Here is a 23,340-nt window from a genome sequence, read left to right as displayed (position 1 = left end):
ATTGAGAATAGAATAGAATAGAAAATATGGAATGGGGTGGGATGGTATAGGATAGGATAGGATAGAATTCTTCCTTGGCCAAGTGTGATTGGACACACACAGAATTTATCTTCGGTGCATAAGCTCCCACTGTACATAAAAAATACATTCATCAAGAATCCTAAAATAGAACACTTAGTGAAAGTCGTAGGATACTAAATGAGCAATCAAAATCATACTAGGAAACAAAATAAAACAATATAAATCGTAAAGATACGAGCAACAAAATTATAGCCATTAAGAAGAAAAGGAGATAGCTAATAGGAAGGATGAGAAGAATAATAGCAATACAGACTTAGTAAGTAGTTTGATAGTATTGAGGGAATTAGTTGTTTAGCAGAGTGATGGCGTTCAGGGGGGGAAAAAACTGTCCTTATGTCTAGTTGTCTTGGTGTGCAGTGCCCTATAGCGTCGTTTTGAGGGTAGGAGTTGAAACAATTTATGTCCAGGATGCGAGGGGTCTGTAGATATTTTCACAGCCCTCTTTTTTTTAATTGAAAAAGTTTTATACAAACAAATTTCCCCCCTTTTTAGCCCCCCTCCATATAATGTAAATCACATACAAATACTATGTCCCCTCCCCCCAACTTAAAAAAAATTCTCATTCAAATATTGTACCAAATACTGTACCCCCTCCCCTCCCCCCATCTTAAGGTAAATTACTCATTCAGATATTGTACCCCCTCACCACCCAACAATCATAATATAAGTTTCTCTTAGAGTAGCAATAGCCCATTAATTCCATCTTCTAAAGTAATTAAACATATATAAATCATGATATAAATTTCTCTTAAAGTAACAATATTTCATTAATCCCATCTTGTAGGTTAATTATGCATATATATTACCCCGCCCTCTATCCTAACCCTCCCCCACCTCCCACTCAAACCCACCCCCCTGACTTCCGCCATACACCACTCTAACAATTCCAAGCATCCCGTGTATTATTTACTCTGATCATCTATCAGTCTAAACATTCTTACCTAAAGGCTACATAGTACTTCCTAGTCTGGTATTTATTCTGTATATAATCAATCCATTTTACCCTCACAGCCCTCTTTTTGACTGTTCCTACCAATTGAACTCCTCTGGACAGAGAGCTCTGATTCCTGGGATCTGTTGGAATCTCTCCCAGCTTCTGAGACCACCTAAGATTCTTACTACCAATGGGATCATGTTGGCCTTGATTCCACATCCTCTCCGGTTCCTCCTTCAGGTCCTGGTCCTACTCCAGCTTTTCATGCTCCTCCTTCCTCCTGTTGCTCTCACTTGGCACTGCTACATCTACCATCACCATTGTCTTCTGTTCCTTCTCTACAACCGTAGGGTTCCCCAACCCCTAGGCCAGCACTGGTCCACGGCCCACCAGGAACAGGGCCAGAAGTCCCATCCGCACATGCTTAAGATGCCTGCAGTAAAACCATCTCTCTCTCTCTCCCCCCTCCCTCCTTCCCCCCTATCTCCCTCCCTCCTTCTCTCTGAAGGTTGATTGTCATCTTTAAGTAAGTAGAATAGCTTCTACTCCCCCATGGCTCGGGACCTAGTTATCTGCGGGATCGCATCCTACCCCATACATCCCTGCGACCAATCCGCTCTCACAGAGAGGGACTCCTCCGGGTACCTTCCGCGAGTAGGGCCTTCTCTGTGATGGGCCCAACCCTCTGGAACGACCCCCCCCCCGATATTAGAACTACCGTCGATCTCCGCTCCTTCCGTAAGAAACTCAAGACCCACCTGTTCCTACTAGCCGGCCTGGCCCATTTATAATCATAAGTAACATCTATTACTGACCTTCCTGGATGGCTTTTTAAATTCTAAATTTTGGGGTTTAAATTGGTTTTAGATTGTTTTTAACTATTAATTAGTTTGGGCTAATATACAGACTGTATGTTTACGTTGTTTTGTCTGGGTTTTCGTGTTTTGTTTTGTTGTTTTTGTATATGCGATGTCTGTACACCGCCCCGAGTCCCTGCGGGGAGAGGGGGCGGTTTATAAATTTAATAAACTCAAACTCAAACTCTCCCTGTCTCTCTCTCTCTTCCTGTCTCTCTCTCTATCCATGTCTCTCTCTCCCTCTGTCTCTCTCTCCCTCTGTCTCTCTCTCTCTCCTGTCTGTCTGTCTGTCTGTCTCTCTCTCTCTCTCTCTCACACCCCCACACCCACCCCCACATACCCCCACCCCCACACATCCCCACACCAGTCTGATAAAAAAAACGGTCTCCATGGAACCATTCCCTAACTCCCAAAAAGTTGGAGGTCACTGTACGATCACGATGTTTGTTTGATTGGCTAGTACCCGCCTCTAGAGTCTAGAGGTAGAATTCCCACAGGCAGGCTAGGGAATTCTGAGAGTTGAAGCTGCCAGTGTTGAGAAAGGCAGAGCTAGAGGCTTGAAGGCTGCCCTTAAACCATTTGGTGCAAGAAATCTGTAATTCTTGAAGGAGATTGCCAGATTCCAAGACCTTCATTGAGGTCTCTTCTCCATTGGGGGTTAGTTGCTGGCTTTGCTGGGGTTCATTTGGGGTTTGTAGCTGATTTGTAGTTTAGAAAATCTAGAGTAACAGAGTTGGAAGGGACATTGGAGGTCTTCTAGTCTAACCCCCTGCTCGAGCAGGAGATCCTGTACCATTTCAGACAAATGGTTGTCCAGTCTCTTTTTGAAAACCTCTAGAGGTGGACATTACTAACTTTCCAGAGGGCTCAAAATTGGGGATTGCATGCTGTGCTTCTGCACACACACACACACACACACACACACAAAGACTGGGTGGAGAACCCACAACAGTTAACTTTGTGTACTGTAATTAAAAGCACAAAATGAACATTGCCCATGTGCTTTGAGGCTGGAACTAACATCACTGCCTTACATGTCCAAAATATTTTATGGTTTGAGCATTGAATTATTGTCCATACGATGAACGGTTGCAGGAACTGGGCATGACTAGTCTAGCGAAGAGAAGGACCAGGGGAGACAGGATAGCAGTCTTCCAATATTTGAGGGGTTGCCCCAGAGAAGAAGGGGTCAAGCTATTCTCCGAAGCACCTGAAGGCCAGACAAGGAATAATGGATGGAAACTGATCAAGGAGAGATTAAGTCTGGAAAGTCCTGACAGGGAGACCCATCAACCAGTGGAACAGAGGTTGCCTTCAGAAGTTGTGGGAGCTTCATCACTGGAGGCTTTCAAGAAGAGATTGGGGCTGCCACCTGTCAGAAATGGTGAAGGGTCTCCTGCTTGAGGGGCGGGTTTGGGCTAGATGACCTTTAAGGTCCCTTCCAACACTGTTATTTTGTTTGTTTGTTTGAGTTTGCTCATTTTGATTTAAAAGTTGGTCTCTGTTCAAACAATTGAGTAGCTTGAGAGGGAAGCTATGAATTGGGCATGGGTTGGTGTGGTCTGATTCTGGCTGGAATGGGGTTTTAGGAAAAGAAATGACTAAGCAATCCCCTCCTGTTTACTCAGAGGTAAAGCTTTGTTAACCATAGGTCCCTGCCAGCAAAAGTGAGTGCATACAATATCAGAGGAACATCAGTGGCGTTGCCAAAGATAGAATAGAATGAATGAGCTGGAAGGGACCTTTGAGGTCTTCTAGTCCAGCCCACTGCTCAAACAGGAGAACCTATACTATTTCAGATAAGTGACTGTCTAGACTCTTCTTAAAAACCTCCAGTGACGGAGCGCCCATGATTTCTGGTGGCAAGCTGTTCCACTGGTTAATTGTTCTCCCTGTTAGGAAGTTTCTCCTTCATTCCAGGTTGCTTCTCTCCTTGGTTAGTTTCCAACCATTGTTTCTTGTCCTGCCTTCAGGTGCTTTGGAGAATAATTTTACCACCCCCTCCTCTTTGTGGCAGCCCCACAAGTACTGGAATACTGCTATCATGTCATCCCTAATTTTTCTTTTAACTTGTTGTTAGTTGCTAAGTCGTGTCCGACCCATCGCGACCCCATGGACAACGTTCCTCCAGGCCTTCCTGTCCTCTACCATCCTCTGGAGCCCATTTAAGCTCAGGCCGACTGCTTCGGTGACTCCATCCAGCCACCTCCTTCTCTGCCGTCCCCTTCTTCTTCTTTTGCCCTCCATCTTTCCCAGCATGAGGCTCTTCTCCAGGGAGTCCTTCCTTCTCATTAGGTGGCCAAAGTCTTTGAGTTTCCTCTTCAGGATCTGGCCTTCTAAGGAGCAAGTCAGGATTGATCTCCTTTAGGACTGACCGATTAGATCGCCTTGCAGTCCAATTCCTTTGCAGTCCAGTTCTTTTGACTAGCCAAACCCAAATCCTGCAGCCGTTCTTTGTTCTTCTTATGTTTCAGTCTCCAGGCCTTTGATCATCTTAGTTGCTCTTCTTTGAACTTTTTCCAAAGTCTCAACCTCAAACCTCCCTAGTCCATAGCAGTGTACCCTTAAATGTCAGGAGATGGGGTGGGGAAGTAACCCCAAAGGAGGCAACTTACCACTGCTGGGGGATGCAACTCTCAATCAAATTTGTGATTGGTCTGATCCAAAGAGTTATTTTAGTTTTATGGTTCCCCCCCCTTCAAATGTCTCCATTGGATGTGTTATACAGTTATACATAACTGTATAACATAAATAAATATTGGCCTTGCCTTTGTGGTCCCTTTAACCAACCAGAGTGAGTCTCACAGCCAAAAAGTCCAACTAACAAATGTTATTAAAAGGCATAAATTTTTTGTGAGCTGCAGGTTGCTTAATCAAAAGCAGATGGGTAGGACTGTATTCGCACCAAATTGGAAATCCTATGGATGAGAATGTGATTAGGAAAATAATAGAAGGTGCAGAAGTGAATAGGGCAACACTTGAAATTATTGAAGAGAAGGAATAATCTGATTATTATAACATATGGGAACTATCAATGGGTAGAGAATAAATGTGAAAAGTGGAAAAAAGCAGAGGAGTGAAATAGAGAAAATGTTTTAACCAAGGTAAACAAGTTAAGAAGATTGTTATGGTATTAGGTATGGTATATATTAGTATTAGTGTAAAGTTAAGAATAGATAAAATAATAAATATGGCTGTACATTGTAATTGTGATTGTATAAAATATTTGCACAAAATATTTGTACCCAGACGACACACTGTTTAATGGAAGATGATGTTTGAATCAAAATAAAATGAAAAATCTACTCAAAAAAGCGGATGGCTTTTGATGAAATATGTTACTCTTAAACAGGGAGTCCAACCTTGGCAAGTTTTAAGATTTGTGGAATTCAGCTCTACAATTCCCCAACCAGCATGGAGAATTATGAATAGAATAGAATAGAATAACAGAGATGGAAAGGACCTTAGAGGTCTTCTAGTCCGACCCCCTGCCTAGGCAGGAAGCCCTACACCACTTCAGACAAATGGCTATCCAACATCTTCTTAAAAACTTCCAGTGTTGGGGCATTCACAACTTCTGGAGGCAAGCTGTTCCACTGATTAATTGTTCTAACTGTCAGGAAAGTTCTCCTTAGTTCTAAGTTGCTTCTCTCCTTGATTAGTTTCCACCCATTGCTTCTTGTTCTACCCTCAGGTGCCTTGGAGAATAGCTTGACTCCCTCTTCTTTGTGGCAACCCCTGAGATATTGGAACAATGCTATCATGTCTCCCCTAGTCCTTCTTTCTATTAAACTAGAGGTATCCAGTTCCTGCAACCGTTCTTCATATGTTTTAGCCTCCAGTCCCCTCATCCTCTTGGTTGCTCTTCTCTGCACTCTTTCTAGAGTCTCCACGTCGTTTTTACATTGGCAACCAAAACTGGATGCAGGATTCCAAGTGTGGCCTCACCAAGGTGGATCTCCTCTAGGACTGACCGGTTGCATGGCCTTGCAGTCCAAGGGACTCGCAGGAGACTTCTCCAGCACCAGAATTCAAAGCACCTACATGAAGCCTACATGTCTCTAAGCAGTGTACCTGTACAAATGGGGAAGAATTGCCTAGGTTGGGGGTTTATCCCAGTGGTGAAATTCAATTTTTTTTTACTACCGGTTCTGTGGGCATGCCTTGGTGGGCGTGGCAGGGGAAGGATACTGCAAAATCCCCATTCCCTCCCCACTCCTGGGGGAAGGATACTGCAAAATCTCCATTCCCTCCCCACTCCTGGGGGAAGGATACTGCAAAATCTCCATTCCCTCCCCACTCCTGGGGGAAGGATACTGCAAAATCTCCATTCTCTCCCCACTCCTGGGGGAAGGATACTGCAAAATCCCCATTCCCTCCCCACTCCTGGGGGAAGGATACTGCAAAATCTCCATTCCCTCCCCACTCCTGGGGGAAGGATACTGCAAAATCCCCATTCCCTCCCCACTCCTGGGGCCAGCCAGAGTTGGTATTTGCCGGTTCTCCCCACCACTCAAAATTTCCCCTACTGGTTCTCCAGAACCTGTCAGAACCTGCTGAATTTCACCCCTAGTTTATCCTCAAATCTCCTTCTGGATGACCCTTGGGAAAACCCTGGAGAGAGCTTTGCGCATCCTCAATGCGGACTTTTTTTTTTTTTGCGCCCTTGCGCGCTTTTCCAGACGGGGCAGGATCTGCTCAGGATGGAACCCTCGGGCTTTCTGCCCTGCTTCCTTTTCAAACCCGCCCGGTTGGGCCGCCGCCTGGAGCGTGGCGTGGAATCCTCCGGCCTGATCTCTCCAGATGTGGCGTTAATTTAAACCAGGAGGGGCTTCGCTGGTTCTCCCTCCTTCCCTCTTGCGTTTCTGGAAGGTTTGCAAGGGTGGGAGAATTTGGCTGCGGGTGTGGAGCGGGGTGGGGTGCGGGAACAACTAGGGAGAAAGCTGGAGGGGGAGGGAGAGTTTCCCTGCGCAGGGAGCTGGGGAGAATTGGGGAGGGGGGGACAAGGCATCCAGTTTGGGAGAGGGTCTCTATTGGGTCGGGTTTGGAGGCGTGGAGTGGGGGGGGGGCGAGAAGCAGCCCCGGCTGGTCTGGAAAATCCTCAGCTCCAGACTGACAGCAGCGACGTCAGCAGAAAGGGGGGGGGCGCGAGAAAGAGAGGGGGGGCAGCCCTCTCCTCCGTCCCTCGCAGGCGTTTTATGGAACAGTTGAAGAGAGGCGATCCGAAGTTAGCAAAACGATCCTTTTTGGGGCTGCGAGAAGCTGCATTTCTCTCCGGCTCTCCCCCTCCACCTGCCTCTCCCCGGCCCCAGATCCCCCAGATTCTTTGAGGGAGACCTCCCCCCACTCCACCGGGCCCTCCAAGGGAAGAGACTCTCTCTCTTTTGCGCCTTGGCCCTTTTAAAGGTGCTATTATGATTAATTATTATTATTAATATTATTATTAATAACTACTACTACTACTACTACTACTACTACTACTACTACTACTACTACTACTACTACTACTACTACTACTACTACTTGGCCCGGGGGAGAAAGAAGATTTTTTCTGGATGTCGCTGCGCGGAATTTGGTGAAGGTTTGACGAGGATGCGGAACCCCGTAGGAAGTTCTTGATGCCTCCGCCTGCAGCTGCACGACCTCAGCATCTGGTCCTGCCACCTTCCAGCCTTCGCTTACTGTGAGTCGGAACGATGTCTCTGCCCACCACCCCCATCACCTCCCTTGGCAAGGATCTTCAGCGAGGCCGACGGGAGTGGGGGGTTAGAGAAGGAAGGGACAGGTCTTTAACTATGTTTGCCGCCTGTTGGGGGCCCCCAACACAGCACTGGGAAGGTGGGGAAGGATCCAATGCTTCTCTCCCCCCCCCCCCCGCCCAACTCACTCCCTAAAGAAGGAGAGGTATCTTTCAGGGTTTGTTCAGAAAAACAACAACAACAACAACCACGAGGTTGCCTGCATTCCCACGACTCCTTGACTCCTGCTTCCGGAAGTCTCCCAAGTGCAAACCCGACCCCTTGACCTGGGCTCGCTAACTCACGACGAATCCAGACGTACTTCTTGCAGGCGTGTAGTCTTTCCCGGGAGGCAGTGGCTGGGTGTTGTTGTTTTTTTAAATCAACCCGAGTCATTTGGTTGTGGGAATGCAAGTCACCGGCGTGGCATAGGCCGGGTTGCGCCAGGAACGTGTGTGTGTGTGTGTGTTCCTTCGTTTCTTTCAACTGCAATTTGGCCGTTCGAATCTCACCAGGCTCAAGGTTGACTCAGATCGTTCCCGAGGTGGGTAAAATGAGGACTCAGACGGTTGGGGCTGACTCTGTAAACCGCTTAGAGGGGGCTGTAAAGCACTGTGAAGCGGTATGTAAGTCTAAGCGCTATTGTTATTGCAGACAAACTCTGCCCACTGCCAGGAGTTCGATCCTGACTAGCTGAAAGTTGACTCGGCCTTCCATCTTTCCGAGGGGTGGTGGTGGTAAAATGAGGACCCAGATTTTTTGGGAGCAAGAGGCTGACTATGTAAACCACCGCTTAGGGAGGGCTGTAAAGCACCGTGAAGCGGTATATAAGTCTAAGGGCTATTGCTATATTAAAAAAAACGGCACTCGGCCTTCGTCTGCGGCCTATCCTGCTATCAAAATCAACCTTGCTCCCTGGATCCTAAGTTAAAGCGGGGGAAAGAGAAGCTTTGGTGGCCGCTGCCGTCGCGTAAAAGCAGGTTGGCCCATGGAAGCGCAGATTCAAAAGGTTTGTTCCCCCTCCCCCCCCCCCCCCGCGCGCGACGATTCTGGCGACCAGAAAGTCGTCGGGAAGATCTTGGGGATGTAAACGTCTTTTGGGGCGCAGTAAGAAGCGCGCAGAGCCCCCTCCTTTTGCAAAAAGGATTTCGACTTAAATCCCAAACGGTCTCATTTGCGCGCCTCTCTTCCTCCTGCGAACCTTCTCTCCCCCCAAAAAGGGGGAGGGGAAGACGCAAAATGTCCCCCCAAAGGGAAACGGACAAATTCGTTTTGGAAAAGGCCTCCCTCACCCACCTCCGAACATCGATCCGGCTGTTCTTTCTTTCTTTCCTTCCTTCTCTTTCCTTCCTTTTTTCTTTCTTTCTTCCCTCCCTCCCTCCCTCCCTCCTTTTCTTTCTTTCTTTCTTTCTTTCTTTCCCTTTTCCACAATTTTTTTTCTCTTTCCCCTCTTCTATTGCCCGGATCCACGGAATCCCGGCTGCCTCGCAGAGGGAAACGATCCTCTTGAGCCTATTCTCTCGCTTTGGAGTTCAGGCCGCTGGAGGCCTCCGGTTAAGGACCGGTTGGTTCGCCCCCGGGGAAGCGTTTTGAGGCCGCGGGATGAGGGGTCGCGCGTGGAAATGGAGGCGGGAGGCGCAGGAAAAGCCGTACCGTCTCGCTTGAAATCCAAACTTTGGAAGGGCGGTTTTTAGAAAGAAGAACCCGCGTTCCGCAACTCCAACTCCGAAATCAATTCCCATGATTGATGGGTGGATGGATGGTTTTTTTTCCTATTGAAAAGAGGGGGGGGGAGTTTGTTTTTCATCAAAGGTTTCCAAAGGCCCTTTCGATTATCTAGTAAGTGGTAGGAGTGCGTTTGCGTGTCACACATGCCTCCATACGTGCGTGTACAATTTGTGCATCCTGCAAATCGCTTTCTCCTTCCCTCCAACGCCCCGAAGGAAGGCGAAGCTGGGTTTCGCGCCAGTTTCGCCCTCCCACGCACCCCACGGGTGGCGAATTTCGGGCGAACGGAGCCCCCCCGGTTCAATGACTTAGCGGACGCGGTTAACGTCGCTTCATTTGCAAAGTTTCGGACCCGCGCGTGTCTTCCCCCCTCCACCTATTGACCTTCGGAGCGGGCCTTCGGACTCTTTGGGGGGGGGATGCCAAACAGGCCGTCCCCCGAGAATTCTGCCAGGGCTGGGAAGGTATTTTAAGAAAGTTGAACTCGCCAGTGAGAGAAAAGAAAGCGGTCCAGCAAAAATATGGCGGCGGGGTGTGTGTGTGTATGTATGTGTGTTACCAATTGCCCCTTCCTCGCCGGACGAAAAGGGGGCGAATCGCACTCCAACGTCCCGCTCTGACTTTTAATTCGTGGTTGGGAAGAGAGCGAGGCCTAAGAACCTTGTTCCGGCTTGTTAAAAATCCCTTTTATACTCTACCAGCTGGCAATATTTCGGATCTTAAGCCCCCTCGCCCGGCTCGGCGAAAGTACTTAGAAAGTACATTCAGTGAAAAGTTGTAAGTCGAGGACTTCCTGCATTGCCCAAAACAGCAAAGCAGTTTTGGAATTGTGGCTTTCAAATATCTGTGCGTTACTTTCTGCCTGCCCTCATCCCCTTCCCTTCTTGCTTCGGCTAACAGTTTTTTTTTGCGACAAGTGAATTTCCAATGACAATGTACTCCTTTTACCATAACTAATAGCCTAAAGCTGGGCCGATTTATTTATTATTAAGGGTCCTGTGCAATTATAATAATTCACTCCCTAGGAAGGCCATTGTATCAAGGTCTCTGAGATTCATACAAGTTGTTCCTTGTCCGAATGAAGCTTTAAGAGGCTATTGCGTTACCAAAGAGACTGGGGAACATCTGAATCAAGATCAGAATAGAGTTGGAAAGGGACCTTGTAGGTCATCTAGTCCAGCCCCCTTCTCAAGCAGGAAACCTTGTACCGTTTCAGACAAGTGCCCCTCCAGGCTCTTCTTAAAAACTTCCAGAAGTTCCACAACTTCTGGAGGCAAGTTGTACCACTAATTCAGGGGTGTCCAAACTTGGGAACTTTAAGACTTGTGGACTTCAATTCCCAGAATTCCCCAGCCAGCCATGCTGGCTGGGGAATTCTGGGAGTTGAAGTCCACAAGTCTTAAAGTTCCCAAGTTTGGACACCCCTGCACTAATTAATCGTCCCCACTGTTAGGAAGTTTCTCTCCTTCATTCCAGGCTGCTTCTCTCCTCGATTAGTTTCCTACATTGTTTCTTGCCTTCTGGAGCTTTGGAAAATCAATTGGCCTCTTTGTGTCAGCCCCCCTCAAATACTGAATAGTGCTACCATGTCCTTTCCAGTCCTTCTTTTCTCTAGACTAGACAATCCTGCCACCTTTTTCGTATGTTTTAATCTCCAGGCCTTTAAAATCGTCTTTGTTGCTCTTCTCCGCATTCCCCCTCCCCACCAAAAAAAAAAACCTCGACTTTTTTTTTGTTTGCAATGCGGTGACCAAAGCCGGATGCAGGTTTGGGGCGGGCCGAGTCGAGGTCTTTTGGGGTGACTGCAACCCCTGGACCACAAAGAGACCGAGTCGGCTCAGCTCAACCCCGCAAACAAGCAAGAATCTACGCGCGCAGAATTTGGAAGCCAGACAGCCTCTTAATCACGCGTTTCTGCCCGCTTCCCGGGGTTGCTGGTAAATCCTGAGCGATCCGGAGAGCTTCTGGATCGAGGAATCCGTTACAGGCTTTCCGTAGAGTCGGTCAATTTCAACCATCGAGCCAAATTTGAAACGGGTCTTCTTCTAAACTTCAGCCCGGACAGTCGTGGGGGGAAAGAGGTTATTTCAAAGAAAGGTGAGTAAGGGGCGTCTGATATCATATCCCAGCCCGGCGCCATTGTAGAGATCCGTTTGTTTCGCTTGGAAGGAGGGGGAAAATTCCATCCCCCATCCTAATCCCGAACTGGATTAAATTCAAATGCAGGAATCCAATGTAGGACCTTCGTGGTTAATCGTATTCAGGATATTAGCTGCTATCCTATTTCTTTCCGTCCGCTAGTAATATACTTCCGAAGGCTCAGCAATTATTACTTCGTTTCCTCGTGCAATATCTGTCTTTGTAGGAGGGTTTTTCCAAACCTATGTTTTTACAGGCTGGGAAACTGAGGCTGGAAGCCGAAAAATTTAGGCCTTATTTAATCTGAGCTTCACTTCAGCTTTCACATAATTTTTTTTTAAAAAGAAGCGGATTCAAAAGCGCTTCAAGGCCTCTTCACGTCCTTCCTGTCCGGCATCTTATTTTAAAATTTAAAATTGAAGACGCGGAGCCCATTAAATGGCTTTTATGAATGTGTGTTGTCGTGTGTGTGTGTGTGTGTGTGTGTGTGTGTGTTTGTGTGATTATATTATTTTTATTTATTTTTAATTACTTTTACTTTTATTTCTTTTAGTTGAGCTTTCCTGTCCTGTAAACCGCCTCGAATCTCCATGTGTGATTAGGCGGCAATATACATTTTCTAAATTTGTTTTGTTTTGTATGATCTATTTATAAATTCATTTTTTCTAAAATAAAATAAAATTGGACAACCCCCACCCCAGTCATCCTTTAGGACTCGCCTGTTCCACGACTGACTATTTAAAAGTTGAAGCGTTGGGTTTCCTTCGCCATCAAAAAAATAAAAAGATCAAAAAATGATTACCCCCCAAAAATGTAATAGTGATTTCCTGGGTGAATTCTCAAAGGAGCAATGAAAAGTTCTGCCCAGTGATCTTTTCTGCTCTAATCCTTCTACGAAATGAAAGAGAGATTCAAACTTTTCCGATGAGGTTTAATATTTCTAAAACGTATCGAAGCGGCTCCCTTAAGACGTTTAAAACCCCCAAACGTGTTTCCTCGGAAGTAAAGGCCTTTTCTTACGGAGTAGGTTAAAATTAAGCCCCCGACGGCTTATCCGCCAAAGAAAGTTTTACAAAGTGATTTGTAAAAGCGATTTGCGTCCCTCCTTATCTCCTTTCACTACGTTGAAATGGAAGGAAGCGGTTGATTTTTAAGGATCCCCCCCCCCCACTTTCACTCTCGAAAAAGAACGGTACAGAATAGAATTCTTTTTTATTGGCCAAGTGTGATTGGACACACAAGGAATTTGTCTTTGGTGCAGAAGCTCTCAGTGTAGGTAAGGAGAATAAAATACATTCATTAAGGCTAAAAAGATACAACGCTTAGTGATAGTCGAGGTTACTAATAAGCTATCAAATCGTACTAGGAAACAAATGAAAACAATAGAAATTGAAAAATGCAAGCCACTTGGTTATGGTCATAAGTGGGGAGAGATAGATCCTAGGAAGGAAGGGAAGAATAATAGTAATACATTCTTAGTAAATTATTTGACAGTGTTGTTGGGATTAGTTGTTTAGCAGAGTGATGGCATGGGATGACAGTCCCCCCCCCCCCCGACTGTCTTTGTGTCTAGTTGTTCTGGTGTGCAGCGCTCTATATAGCGTCGTTTTGAGGGTAGGAGTTGAAACAATTTATGTCCAGGATGCGAGGGGTCCGTAGATATTTTCACAGCCCTCTTTTTGACTCCTGCAGTGTGCAGGTCCTCAATGGAAGGCAGGTTGGCACTAATTGTTTTTTCTGCAGTTCTAATTATCCGTTGAAGTCCGTGTCTGTCTTGTTGGGTTGCAGAGCCAAACCAAACAGTCATGGAGGTGCAGACGACAGATTCAATAATTCCTCTGTAGAACTGAAAAAGCAACGCATTCAATATAATTACCTAAGTGGGATCAATCGATTCTATAAATACACTTTTAAGGCTAAAGAAACCCGGATTTCTTTTTCTTGCCAATCAATAGATGCTTCTGGATGTCTTTATTTTAAGAACAGTATTTTTCCAAAATTAAAATTATACAGGGCCGCCAACCTACCTTCCTTCCTTCCTTCCTTCCTTTCTTTTTTTTTCTTCCTTTTTCTTTCTTTCTTTCTCAGATGGTTCTTTCATTTGGATAAGTCCCCTTTTTTCTTTTTCTTTTTTTAACAAAAATGTCCTGAAAAAGATAAGGAAGCGGGAAAGTGCTGCGATTTTGCTGCCTTTCTCAGAAATAACTATTTTAAAAACTGGATGTGAACATTAAAAAAAATGTTAGAAACTGGGAATTCTAATGGCTTGTCCAAAATGTAGGGTTGATCTTATTTCTAGTCTACGGGGTGGGGGGGTGGGGTGGGGGGAATATTTCGGGGCCAGCTTGGACTGTCCAAAATTGAGGGAGTGAAGGGGAGACCCTGGAAATGGAACTAGTGCAGTTTTACTTGAGAGTAAACAGCTGCTTCCTTAGAGGAGGGTTCAAATTCGGTTTTTTTCCTCTTCTAGGAAGTAAATTTTCTGGGAAGTAAGCTTATACGTACACTGCAAGCTTATGCACCTGAGACAAATTCCTTGTGTGTCCAATCACACTTGGCCAATAAAGAATTGTATTGTATTGTATTGCATTGCATTGCATTGTATTGTATTCTATGCTATGCTATGCTACGCTACTCTACTCTACTCTACTCTATTCTATTCCATCCCATCCCATCCCACCCCATCCCATCCCATTCTATCACCTTTCTATTCCATTTCTGTATTGTATTGTATTGTGTTGTGTTGTATTGTATTGTATTGTATTGCATTGTATTCTATTCTATTCTATTCCATTCCATTCCATTCCATCCCCTCCTATTCCATTCCATTCCATTCCATCCCCTCCTATTCCATTCCATTCCATTCCATCCCCTCCTATTCCATTCCATTCCATTCCCCTCCCCTCTCCATGTTCTGTTCTGTTCTGTTCTGTTCAAAATCTGCTTGGGGTGGAGGCGAGTTAGTTTCAGCATGGCTTGAGGATGGCTGGATCGAGTCCTTTAAAAAATATCAATAATTTGATATTTTTAGGCCTAGCATCAGGTTCCCTGCAAGTAAATTACGAACTGGTCTGAGAAGTGCCAGTTTCTGATCGCGTCTCTGATTGCTTGCAATCTGCAAAACAGAGAAAATCTTGGCAGCAAGTTTAGTTATCCCCCCTATTCCCATTTTGTTCTTTGCGCTTCTCACTTGGGTTGCAAATCAAGTTTCTAGGCCTCTTCGGTCTCACAGCTACCACTGCTGCCCGCAAAGTCAAGCAACCTTCTCAGTGTTTATGGAGAGTCTCAAATCATCCAGGTCATGGTTATCCCAAAGGTGATTTTTCTAAAGGCAATTGGACTTTCTTGGGTCCCCCCCCCCCCCATTGAAAACGTTTTGCTTCAGAATTGAAGAAGCTGAGAAGCGAAACAAGAAACTCCAATTGCCTTTTGGAAAAAAAACACCTTTTGAGACAACCTTCTTAGTATTTCATGAAAATCCATTCTTCTCTCCCTTTTCTAGAACCAAGTAACATTCAAAATTAAAATTAGTCCTGCTATAAATTCATTTCCAAACAGAAGCCATTCGGGAGGCTCAAGCTATCCCCTTCAAAATTATGGCGATGCATGTTTTAAAATTGTACAAACTTAAGTAAACCAAGTGGCTCAGTGGGTAAAACGCTGAGCTTGTCGATCAGAAGGTCAGCAGTTGGCTGGTTTGAATCCCTGGTGCCGCTTAACATTACTTTTCCCAGCTTCTGCCAACCTAACAGTTCGAAAGCACATAAAAATGCAAGTAGAAAAATAGGAACCACCTTTGGTGGGAAGGGAACAGCATTCCATGTGCCTTCGGTGTTTAGTCATGCCGGCCACATGACCAGGGAGAGGTCTTAGGACACTGCTGGTTCTTCAGCTTTGAAATGGAGATGAGTACCGCCCTCTAGAGTCGGGAACGACTAGCACATATGTGTGAAGGGAACCTTTACCTTTTAAGTAAATCAACGAAATAAAAGGAACGGAAACGGGGTGAGAGATTTGGCACAAATTGCCAAATTCGAATAATAGTAATAATTAATAATTAATAAGTATAATCAATAATCAATAATCAATAAACAATAAACAATAAATAATAATAATAATAATAATAATAATAATAATAATAATAATAATAATAATAATAATAATAATAATAATAAGTGCCACAAGTTTGGATTTGAGTACAGCAAAAACCACTGGGACCATCAGGTTGAGAAGGTTTTAGAGAATGAGAAAGGCAAAATCTTGTGGGACTTCAGAATCCAGACTGACAGGCACTTGGCCCACAACACACCTGACATAACAATAATTGAAAAGAAAAAAAGTATGGTTCATTGACGTTGCAATACCTGGTGATGCACGAATTGAAGATAAACAGCAAGAAAAAAATCACAAAGTACCGGGACTTGCAAATTGAGGTTGAGCGACTGTGGAAAAAGAAATCATGTGTTGTCCCAATTGTAATTGGAGCCCTTGGAGCAATACCTAAAGGGCTACTTCGCTGTTTGGAAATTCTAAATTTATCAGACTTGAACATTCTGACTCTACAAAAAACCACCCTACTTGGAACAGCTTATATCCTCCGACGTTACCTTAACAGTTCCTAGGTCCTTGGTTAGGACTCGAGCTGTTAGGCTACCAACCAGCCCCAAAGGCTGTGAATCTCACCAAAGGTTAACCACATAATAATAATGTTTATTTATTTGCATTCCACCTTTATTATTTTTACAAATAACTCAAGGTGGTGAACACATCCAATCCATCTCCCTCTTCCTATTTTCTCCACAACAGCAACAACTTTGTGAGGTGGGTTGGACTCAGAGAGTGACGGGCCTAAAGTCGCCCAATTGCTTAAGGATTTGAGTGACTTTGCCTTAAGTCTCCCTCCCTGCCTAAGGCCAGACTAGAACTCACCATCACCTAGCCCAAAGTCACCCAGCAGGCTTTCATGGTAAATGCAGGACTTGAACTCAAGGTCTTCTGCCTTCTAACCTGGTGCCTTATAACTAGGCTAGACTGGCTGAAACTAATTTACATACATACATACATACATACATACATACATACATACATGTGTGTGTGTGTGTGTGTGTGTGTTGTATTTGTATTTGTACTGATAAATAAATAAAGGGAGACTAGTATAGATCTATTTCGAGCTAATTAGCTCTCATCAGCTAGCCATACCCTTACTGGGATTTGAACCTGGGCTGTATTGTATCGTAGGCAGGAGTCTTAGCCACTTTTGGGCATATTACATATTGGGCATACCAGGGGTTGTAACACAAATACATACATACATACATACATACATACATACATACATACATACACACACACACACACACACACACACACACACACACATTTTCTTTTATTCATTAAACATGAAACTCACTCATCTGAACATTTAAAGATGTTTATTATTATTGTCATATATTATTATATTATTAACAATATATTATATGTTTATTATATATTGTCAATATTATTACTAATATATTATTAACTAATGTATTATTGGCTGGTCGCACAGACAGACTGGTTTTGATTTTTTTTTTTATCCACCTATTGAGTTTTTCCCAAGGAGGTGAGACAGGCAGATGTGAATATTTGATGGCCTTACAATGTTGTTACTATTATTATAGCCAAACTAATATGACAATAATGATATTCAACCTGGGAAAAAAGCAGATGGGCAAATTTACAAACTGCAAAAATAGAATAGAATCCTTTATTGGCCAAGTGTGATTGGACACACAAGGAATTTGTCTTTGGTGCAGATGCTCTCAGAGTACATAAAAAGAAAAAAAAAGAACATTCATCAAGAACCATAAGATACTTAGATGGTTACTAATAAGCAATCAAATCATACCAGGAAACAAATAAAACAATATAAATTGTAAAGATACAAGCAACATGGTTATAGTCATGTGGGAGGAGATAGGTAATAGGAAGGACGAGAATAATAATAATAATGCTGTCTTGGTAAATAGTTTGACAGTGTTGTGGGAATTAATTGTTTAGCGGAATGATGGCATAGGAGAAAAACTGTCTTTGTGTCTAGTTGTTCTGGTGTGCAGTGCCCTATAACTTCTATTTGAGGGTAGGAGTTGAAACAATTTATGTCCAGGATGCCAGGGGTCTCTAGGTATTTTCACAGCCCTCTTTTTGACCCGTGCAGTGTACAGATCCTCAATGGAAGGCAGGTTGTTAGCAATTGTTTTTTCTGCAGTTCTAATTATTAATTATTTTAATTATTAATTAAAAGTTGCACTGCAGCGCAAATTTTACAACCCCTTTCAATTTACTGCATTTATTTAGAAAATGCCTACAGCCTCCCATCTTAAATACATCGGTCAGCAGCCAACCGCACAAAGTTCATATCCCAAAACACCCTACTCCCCGAAGAAATTCCGGCCACGTTCCCCCGCCCCCGCTCCTTAGGGCAAGATAGCTGGGGCACCCCGTCTCCTGGGCGAGACAGGGCAGGAAAAGCGCAGATCGATCCTACAAAGCCAAACGGGAGATCCTAACGCGCCTCTTGCCTTCTGGATCTCGCTGCGCGGCAAAGGCGGTTGTGTGGGAGCAGTGGCACGGAGAGTCGAGTGGGGAACGGGGGAAATATTTTGAAGGTCTAGCCCCAAATTTGTTTCTTGCAAAGGGCTTTATTTCCAGAAATGTCCAAAACGCGGGGAATTTTTTTTCCTGCCCGCGGAGCAAATTCGGTTGCGCCTTTTTTATCTGCGCGTTTGTGTGACTTAGGCAAGGGGCCTCGTTCGCGCTGTGCCCGGTTTCTGGGTTTTCCCGAGCGGTCGCGTTCAAACGACCTAATTTGTACACCGTCGGTGCCGTTATCCTGCTTTGGCTAACTGGAAAGGAATGGGAATGGAAACATCTTTGGAATAGGAAGCGGGGCTTAATCCGAATTGGGACTCCGACTTCGCACTTAAACTCAGGGGGAACCGACGTCGGAAGGGATATACTCCTTGCCCGTTGGGATTTGAAGCTGCTTTCCGAAGCGAGTGGGTGGCGGCTCGCGTGAACGTGCCTTCTTTAACGACGGAGCGAGGGACGAACGGATGGAGAGAATTTGCCTTGGCTCTCGCAATAGCACTTACAATATTTTACGTATGTCTAGTTAGATGAAAAGAAGGACTAGGGGAGACATGATAGCAGTGTTCCAATATCCCAGGGGTTGCCCCAAAGAAGAGGGAGTCAAGCTATTCTCCAAAGCACCTGAGGGTAGAACAAGAAGCAATGGATGGAAACTAATCAAGGAGAGAAGCAACTGAGAACTGAGGAGGAATTTCCTGAAAGTTTGAACAATTAATCAATGGAACGCCTTGCCTCCAGAAGTCGTGAATGCTCCAAAACTGGGAGTTTTAAAGGAAAGATTGGACAACCATTTGTCTGAAATGGCGTAGGGTTTCCTGCCTGAGCAGAGGGTTGGACTAGACGACCTCCAAGGTCCCTTCCAACACTGTTATTTTAATTCTATTTTACTTGAGGGGCCATCCCAAAGAAGAAGGGAGTCAACCTCTTCTCCAAAGCATCAGAAAGCAGGGATGGAAATGAATCCAGGAGATATTCAACCTAGAGCGAAAGAGGAATTTCCCGACAGAACAATTAATCCGTGGAACGACTTGCCACCGGAAGTTGTGGGTGCTCCATCGCTAGAGGAGGTATTGAAGGCGGGGGCAACTCTTTTTTTTGGTCTGAAAATAGGGTTTTCTGCTGGAGCAGGGGGTTGGACTAGAAGACCTCCAAGGGCCCTTTCTACTCTGCCATTCTCTTTTTTCTGAATTCGAAGTGACTCCGCCGGGCGGTTCCGCCGCCCACCCGCCTCCTTCGAAGTGGGCGCCTAGGATGGCAGACTGCCTGGGGTAGAGGGGCTTTTAAGCGATCCTAGCTAAGTCCAGCTTTGTTAGGTGAAGGCAGCCCCCGGCCTTGGCAATCTTAAGACCGGTGGACTTCAATTTCCTGAGTTCAATTCTGAGAGCTGAAGTCCACAAGTCTTAAGTGTTGCCAAGGTTGGTCATCCCTGGGTTAAGGGACCGCTTTCGAATCCGATTTGGCTCGTCTGAGGATCTGCGCGGTTGCTCCGAAGTAAAGACGGGCGAGAAGGAGCAGCCGTAGAGATGTATGTCTTGCCTTGGTGGTTTAAGAGTTTTGGGAGGGGGGCGGGCGAGGATCGGGCTCCGGGAAAGGTCTCTAAGAGCTAATCGAGCCGGGTCACACTTGGGACAGTAGCCGAATGGCTGGACCGGGGATGCTGGGTCGCCCCGCAAAAAAAAAAAAAAAGAGAGAGAGACCGGCCGAAAGTCACCCGCGGCTTCTGCAGGAAGAGAGGGGGATGATGAGAGTTGTAGTCCCGCCCGGTAGGAAGGGGCAGAGCGACTGTAAACAAAGCGGGGACCCAATTCTCTCTCTCTCCGCTCCCCTTCTCTCCTCCTCTTTCCTCTTCCTCTTCTTCCTCCTCCTCTTCTCCCTCCTCCTCCTCTTCCTCCTCTCCTCTTCTTCATCATCTTCTTCTTCCTCCTCCTCGCCTTCTTCCTCCTCCTCCTCTTCTCTTCCTCTCCTCCTCCTCCTCTTCATCATCTTCTTCTCCTCCTCCTCTTCTCTTCCTCTCCTCCTCCTCCTCCTCTTCTTCCTCCTCCTCCTCCTCCTTTTCTCTCTCCCCCCTAAGCCTCCCCTTTCTCTAACTTTTGGGGTAAATTCTCGAGAGACTGAAACGGATTTCGGAGACGCCTCGCTTTTTTTAAAAAAAATTGGGTTCTTTCGGGTCTTCGAAGGGGTCCTTAAATGAACGCGCAGAACCCAGCAAACGAAAAGGAGAGGGTTGCCCTCCCTCCCTCCTCAGCTGACACGGAATTGACTCCCGCGTTCAGACGACGCGCTCGCCCTTGTTAATGGATGAGCTCCCTTTCCGAGTTCGCGCGAAAGAACTCCAGCCAAATAACCCGCCTTCAGATTTTACGTGCCGGGGAGCAGCCTTTAAGAGACCTTGGATTGACACCCACCCCCACCCCCCCCCGGTCGTATGAACTCTACCGGCACGCACCTTGCCAATTCGTAACCCGTGTGAACCCGTTGGCTTACATCTAGGGGCTCTTAACTACTCTCCCTTGAAACGACCAACACCTAGTAGGGCCAACTCTCCAGAGTCATGCGTGGGAATGCTCAACCTCCGGACAATCCCAGTTGCAGAAGCGCAGAATAAGTGCTGGGAATTAAATAAACTAGGATAAACTGGTTGATTAAACTTTTAGCGGGCAGCTTCCTCCTGTTGCTGGGGGGGGGGGGACGACCTAAGGCAGGATCAACACTGCCAAAAAACGCTTCAAACCCCTGAAATTTCCTGGTTTTAGTGTCCGAGCTTTTTGGGATGTGTGTGTGTGTGTGTGTGTGTGTGATTCCTCTTAAATCCGAAGGAAATGCAACTTCTCTGCTGTTTTTCCTTCCCTTCTCCCCCCTTTTCTTTTTAAAATCTTTTATTGCTTTTTTCCCAGTCTCTCTCTCTCTTTTATCTTAAGTGAAGTTCACCGTTTGGGATGTTTATAGCAAAGGCATCCTTGGGCATGTCTCTGGCCTTAAGGCCCATGCTAAAAATGGATTCCAGATAAGAAATGTGGGGAAAGACAGAAGGATCTTTAAAAAAAAACCTACCATGCCTTCCATCTTTCTAAATGGGGTGGGGGTTGAGTAAGTGGGTAGTTGAAAAATAAAATGATCCTCAGGGCAGACAGATAAGGGAATTCCCAGATTATCAAGCACAGACAAGACAGACACAGACTTCCCAGGGATAATTAGAACTGCAGAAAAAGCAATGGCTACCAACCTGCCTTCCATTGAGGACCTGTATACTGCAAGAGTCAAAAAGAGGGCCGTGAAAATATCTACAGACCCCTCGCATCCTGGACATAAATTGTTTCAACCTCTGCCCTCAAAATGACACTATAGGGCACTGCACACCGGAACAACTAGACACAAGGACAGTTTTCCCCCCCATGCCATCATTCTACTAAACAACTAATTCCCACAACACTGTCAAATAATTTATTAAGACTGTATTACTATTTTTCTTCTCTTCCTTCCTAATATCTATCTCTCCCCACTTATGACTATAACCATGTTGCTTGTATCTTTCAATTTATATTGTTTTTATTTGTTTCCTAGTACGATCTGATAGCTTATTGGTAACCTTGACTATCACTAAGCGTTGTATCTTTTGATTCTTGATGAATGTATTTTATTCTCCTTATGTACACTGAGAGCATCTGCACCAAAGGCAAATTCCTTGTGTGTCCAATCACACTTGGCCAATAAAGAATTCTATTCTATTCTATTCTATTCTATTCTATTCCTATTCCTATTCCTATTCCTATTCCTATTCCTATTCCTATTCTGTTGTTTTTATTTGTTTCCTAGTAGGATTTGATAGCTTATTGGTAACCTTGACTATCAGTGTTTTATCTTTTGATTCTTGATGAATGTATTTTATTCTCTTATGTACACTGAGAGCATCTGCACCAAAGACAAATTCCTTGTGTGTCCAATCACACTTGGCCAATAAAGAATTCTATTCTATTCTAGTTTATTCTATTCTATTCTATTCTATTCTTTTATTCTTGATTAATATATTTTATTCTCCTTATGTATACTGAGAGCATCTGCACCAAAGACAAATTCCTTGTGTATCCAATCACACTTGGCCAATAAAGAATTCGATAAGAAATAAAGTATTCGAAATAAACCTTCGTGATAAATGTCTATGCAATTGCCGCTTGATGCCGCTTTTCTTTTTTTTTTAAACTCCAGGAAAATATTTTCTCTTCCCTATCAAAACAGATTCTACTAAGTCATTTTCTATACAGGTAGTCCCCGACCTGCAACAGTTTGTTTAGTGACCATTCAAAGCACTGAAAAAATCTGACTTGTGACCAGTTTCTGCAGTTATGACCTTTGCAGCGCCCCCTCTGATCACGTGATCAAAACTCAAAGGTTTGGCAAATGTCAATGTTAAAGGAGGACACGAATAAAATAGAATAGAAATAGAATAGAATTCTTTATTGGCCAAGTGTGATTGGACACACAAGGAATTTGTCTTTGGTGCATAGGCTGTCAGTGTGCATTAAAAAAATACATCCATCAAGAATCATAAGATACAACACTTAGGGATAGTCATAGGATACTAAATAAGCGATCAAAATCATACTAGGAAACTAAATAAAACAATATAAATAGTAAAGATACCAGCAACAAGGTTATCGTCATAATTAGAAAAAGAGATAGGTAATAGGAAGGATGCGAATAATAGTAATACAGACTTAGTAAATAGTTTGACAGTGTTGTGGGGATTAGTTGTATAGCAGAGTGATGGTGTTCGGGGGAAAACTGTCCTTGTGTCTAGTTGTCTTGGTGTGCAGTGCCCTATAACGTCGTTTTGAAGGTAGGAGTTGAAACAATTTATGTCCAGGATGTGAGTGGTCTGTAGATATTTTCACAACTCTTTTTTAGGTGTATATAGGTGGATATCCCTTCCCTGTAAGCATATCACAAAAATTCTAATTATTTTTAAAATTTTAGGGAAGGGGAGATAATTTTTGTAAAAAAAAACAACAACAACACCACAGGCAGCATTTTAGGACAAATCATTTGGATGTATTTTCCAGGTGGATTGAAAGTTTCCAGGGATTCTTTCACTGGAGAAGGAGGTGAGGGATTTTCTAGGGATTCCTTCACTCAAAGGAGATGCGGATCAGTTGACAGAATTGGCTGAAATGGCAAAATTGACTACTTTGCTTAAAGAAAAGAACATAAGTACTTTTGTTTCCACATGGAAACCGCT

The 23,340-nt window shown here is 44.6% G+C and overlaps 1 protein-coding gene across 5 annotated transcripts in view; it reads left to right on the top strand.

Annotated features, from left to right (window-relative positions):
• The window catches only part of TBX4 (T-box transcription factor 4), a 98,960-nt gene that overhangs the window by 7,591 nt on the left and 68,029 nt on the right, over positions 1–23,340 (top strand). For 2 of the 5 annotated variants that reach the window (XM_081945433.1, XM_081945432.1), the window contains exon 1: positions 19,055–19,174. The exons of 1 other annotated variant lie outside the window; for it this stretch is intronic. In XM_081945433.1, the coding sequence (XP_081801559.1) occupies positions 19,058–19,174 (117 nt within the window). In that variant the 5' untranslated portion in view covers positions 19,055–19,057. Of the gene's footprint in view, positions 1–7,385; positions 7,556–11,414; positions 11,436–19,054; positions 19,175–23,340 lie in introns of those variants that run through there. 2 more of the 5 variants (XM_081945435.1, XM_081945436.1) reach the window with 2 other exon arrangements.

Source organism: Natrix helvetica (genome assembly GCF_964273705.1).
Source record: "Natrix helvetica genome assembly, chromosome: 2".
In the NCBI taxonomy this organism is placed as follows: Eukaryota; Metazoa; Chordata; class Lepidosauria; order Squamata; family Natricidae; genus Natrix; species Natrix helvetica.
This window is presented reverse-complemented; position numbering and strand designations above follow the sequence as displayed.